The 4,295-nt window shown below is 40.3% G+C and overlaps 2 protein-coding genes across 4 annotated transcripts in view; one reads left to right on the top strand and one right to left on the bottom strand.

Moving 5' to 3' along the window:
* Nucleotides 1-227, bottom strand: part of ddx27 (DEAD (Asp-Glu-Ala-Asp) box polypeptide 27) — a 7,425-nt gene extending 7,198 nt beyond the window's left edge. The window contains exon 1 of the mRNA XM_024271042.2: nt 44-227. Coding sequence (XP_024126810.1) covers nt 44-127 — 84 coding nt within the window. The 5' untranslated portion in view covers nt 128-227. The remainder of the gene's footprint in view (nt 1-43) is intronic.
* Nucleotides 228-1,866: 1,639 nt separating this feature from the next.
* khk (ketohexokinase) overlaps nt 1,867-4,295 on the top strand; it is a 7,896-nt gene continuing 5,467 nt past the window's right edge. For 2 of the 3 annotated variants that reach the window (XM_024269931.2, XM_024269930.2), the window contains exons 1-2: nt 1,868-2,078; nt 3,575-3,691. In XM_024269931.2, coding sequence (XP_024125699.1) covers nt 1,978-2,078; nt 3,575-3,691 — 218 coding nt within the window. In that variant the 5' untranslated portion in view covers nt 1,868-1,977. Of the gene's footprint in view, nt 2,079-3,574; nt 3,692-4,295 lie in introns of all 3 variants that reach the window. The other variant, XM_036211780.1, reaches the window with a different exon arrangement.

Genomic DNA, 4,295 nt, shown 5'->3' with positions numbered 1-4,295 from the left:
CCACTGTGACACAAGAACCCTCCGTTGTAAAAGGTGGACTCACCTCTGGTTCTGACTCGGTATCGGGTTCCTCCGGGCTTTGGTCTTCGTCCCGGAGGGTTCCGATCAGACCCAGCTGCTCCAGCATGTTTTTCCAGGTTCTGTTCTCTCCGCGCACTCACGTGTAGACGAACACCGGAAACACCAGAGCTGTAATCCGGGTTCTAATGTGCTGTTTGGCGCCCCCTGCTGCGGAGGAGGACACAACACAGCGAAGAGAAGAGTCACGTGATCATGAGCTTTGCAATTGAATATTTATACAATTTCTAATTTCATATCTGAACCTGGGATGCCTTTGGATTGCCGGTGTTGTAGATCATTAAATAAAAAGCTATTCATGCAAATGTTAAAATATAAAATTAAATAAAAAGTAGTCTGCTGTTTCAAAACATTAATTACAAAGAAAATCCTTTTTGTTTTCAAACGCAAATCATTTACAGAAGAAATCACCTGAGGGAAATATACCATCAAGAATCATGAAGTGAATCTCTTTTTGCTTTGGGTAAATTTGGGGAAATTTAAATGATCTCACATGTCAAGGCTTACCATTTCATCCTGGAGGTTCATCGTCAAGACAGTTTCAAAAATAAATAAATAAATTATTTTGATGTACAGCACTTACATTTTCTACCAGGATTTTTTTTTTTTTCGTTTTTTATTTTATTTTTACCATTAAGGGAAATAAAATGTCTGTATGTATTTGAATCCCAAGGAAAACATAAATTCTTCCTCTAAATTGTAAAAGTGGACAGAGTCAAGAATCTTCTACCATGAAAAAAATCTGATAACCATTCCAGGACGACCTGCACCACAACCGTAGTTCAAGTATTGGATTGAGCAACCACACCTGCTATCAAAATTCTGTATAAGCCCCTTTTCAATGCTCTTACTTACGGTTTGCAACTCACCAAATGCTTCTGTAGTCCTGAGAGATTCTGTCAGAGGATTGTAAGGACCAAAGGAAAAATAAAAATTTCAATTTGCACCTTTTATGAATGATTTAGTCTCTTAGTATTTACTTCACTATCATCTCTCTGTGTTTAGGTTGTTTTGCTATCAGCAGGGTCAAGAGGTCGGTGTGTACAGTAGGGGACGTTCTGCACTTGCTTGGTCAGCAGGTTCTTCATAAACCGACAAAAAAAAAAAGAGAGAGAGACTCCATCAAACTGTTGACCAGGTCACACTTTTGCAATCCTCACCTGTTGGCAGGTGGGCTCTATGGGACTCACACAGATGAACAAACAAGCGTAAAATGCTTTGGCAGACGTTGACGTCTGAACTGAAGCCATAAAGTTTGTTCAGTGATGCAATGCCACTGCTTATGCAACTCGCTGCCTCCTGCCCTGAAGCAGCTGAGAACTTTGTTCTGCTGCGCCAACAGGAACGCTTATTCATTCATGAATTTCCTGAGCGGTTTTCATAGAAGGGTAGGAACCAGCGGGATTCTAACCAGTGAAGTATGACTTTAAGGACAGAAAAAACTCTTTACCAATAGACCCATTTTAACACTCCAAAAATGGGTCAAACACAATAAAAGGTTTAATAAAAATGCTTTCTGTGATTGGACAGATCCAGTTTTTACTTGTTTATATGATACCAACCATGAACACTCAATGCATTTATATATGGGCTCCTCACTGGTTCTGGTTGGGTCTAAAGTGCGCTCTTATCAATAAAAATCTACTTCAAAGCTGCCAATACTCCACATCAAGATTAAACTCATGAAAGGAAGTAAGAGATGCTATAGAATCACCGGGAGAACAATCTGCATTAATAACAGGGAAGCTCTTATTTTGTAGATCAGCTGACAGGAAGTGCTGGTTCTTCTGGCTGTGGCTTGACTGGCAGAGAATGAGCTGTGTGTGAGTGTGTGTGTCAAAGAGCAGCATGCTGCAGTGTGTGTTCACCACTGCCTGAGGACACACAGGGACAGCCCGGATGAGCATGGCGGAGCAGAAGAAGATCCTGTGCGTGGGTCTGGTGTGTCTTGACATCATCAACGTGGTTGACAAATACCCTGAGGAAGACTCTGACAGCAGGTTAGCACACAGGCTAGCAGCCACTCATTCTAAACTCTTCCTTCAGCTGACTTGCCTGCAAACACACACACACAAACGCACCCCCACAATGTATCTTTTGATGCTTCTGGTGAACTTGCGGAAAGCAGCCTTTAAAGACACTTTTGTGTTCTCCTGATGTGTTCTACACTCTGTAAGGATCATTCATTCATTGAACGCTCCTTCTCGATTAAACTCACATTAATGAAAATCTGCGACTCATCATGTCTCAGGGGCAAAGTTTAACCTGTCATAAACGCCAACCGCTGCCAAAAACCCTCATCTGAGCAGTGAACTGTTCAACTGATGTGAGTTCTCTTGAGTTTGGGGTCAGACATCACTGCTGTGGCTGGAGGACCATCACAGACTCACATCAGGACACCTGTTGACCTCCAGGGCTGAGGGCTTACATAATGAGCTGCTGTAAAAAGATAACTTAGAAGAGAACGTTCTCAGGACAAATGGCAGCTAACAATGATTCCCTATTCTCCCTTTAGCCCCGCCCCTCGCTAGTTATAAAGCGCATATGTCAAAGTCAAGGCCCGGGGGCCGGATCCGGCCCTCCAGATCATTTTATTTTATTGTTGTTAATGGTCTGATGTTATTTTGCGCTTATTTTTAACTTATATAATTTTGACAAAATATCCTTTTATGGAGAGTAAAATATTGAAAGTTATTTAAGTTTTAAGTTGCTTCATTCTGGAATAATATTTTAGTTTTTTTTATTATTATTATTTACAACTATGTAAAAAAGTTACGATTTTAAAGTTTTAAAAATTGTCACCCTTCTACCTTTTTGACTATTTTTGCATTTACTGAGACTTTTTTAGGCTATTTTGGAGTTCAGTTAATATTTTAGCTACATGCTAGCTGTTTGTTGGCTAATTTAGGCTTTTTTAGCATATTTTGAAGTTTAGCTATTTTTCAGCTACATGCTAGCTGTTTTGGCTAACCTAAGTCTTTTTTTTGTGGCTAATTTGGCATTTAGCTAATATTTTGGCTGATTATCAGCTTCTGTTTTTTCGGCAATTAGCTTTAGTGATTTCAGCTGTCAGCTTCAGCATCGGAAACTTGTGTTTAAGTGACTATTTCCAATGAAACCTCTATGGAACTGCATTCAAAACTCACGTTTGTCCATCACTACGAACCTTTTCAAGACACTATTTAGACTCCACTTACAAACACATCCATTTAACATGCTGAAATTTGAATTATTTGCACTGAAATACTAAGTAATAACAATATAATCTGTAACCACAATTGTCCTTTATGGAATGAGACCTGTTGATGGAGAGGAATATGCTGCATATTAACATTTTTTGCTTTCTATAGAATATTTACCAAAAAACATCAATAATGCAGAAACTCAAAAGAGTAATGGGACTCAGAAACTGTCCTCTTTCATTTGTTCCTCCGTTTCCTTGTTGTTTTCTGACTTTACATGTTCAGCTACAGATGAGTGTGACCCGTGTGTGCAGGTGTTTGTCACAGCGATGGCAGCGTGGCGGCAATGCCTCCAACTCCTGCACCGTGCTGTCGCTGCTCGGAGCGCCGTGCACCTTCATGGGCTCTCTGGCTGCTGGTCTGACAGCTGAGTGAGTATTGACAGACGCACACGGATAACTGCGAGCTTTGACTGGTATACGTTTATTTGAATATATGACTGAACTTGAGTCCTTCTGACCTCACAGTGAGCTGCTTCCATGTGACCGGATCATCATGTTTACCAGATAATGTAAAACAGAGGTGTGAAACTCAATCACACGAGGGGCCAAAATCCAAAACATACCTTAGGTCGTGGGCCGAACAGGATAATTATTGGACACTCTAAAACTACATTTTTGAAACTTTAAAACCGTAACTTTTTGACATAATTATAAACTAGATATATAACATTACCTGCGATAATGTTAGTGTGAATGCTGTAAGCTGAATTTGACCGATATAGATGCTAGTGCTGATAGCTGAAGATGCTGAAATTGATAGCTGAAATCACTGAAGCTGATAGCTGAAAATTCTGAAATTGATGGCTAAAAATGCTGAAGCTGATAAATGAAAACGCTGAAGCTGATGGCTTAAATCACTGAAGCTGACAGTTGAAAACGCTGAAGTTGATAGTTGAAAATGCTGAAGTTACGACGCTGAAGTTGGCTTCCGATTCACAGCTTCCGATTCGCGAGAGCGTTCCGCTGTGTTTTT

The sequence above is a fragment of the Oryzias melastigma genome, linkage group LG5 (assembly GCF_002922805.2).
Source record: "Oryzias melastigma strain HK-1 linkage group LG5, ASM292280v2, whole genome shotgun sequence".
Lineage (NCBI taxonomy): Eukaryota > Metazoa > Chordata > Actinopteri > Beloniformes > Adrianichthyidae > Oryzias > Oryzias melastigma.
The sequence above is the reverse complement of the archived record's forward strand: the minus strand, read 5'-3'. Positions and strand labels throughout refer to the sequence as shown.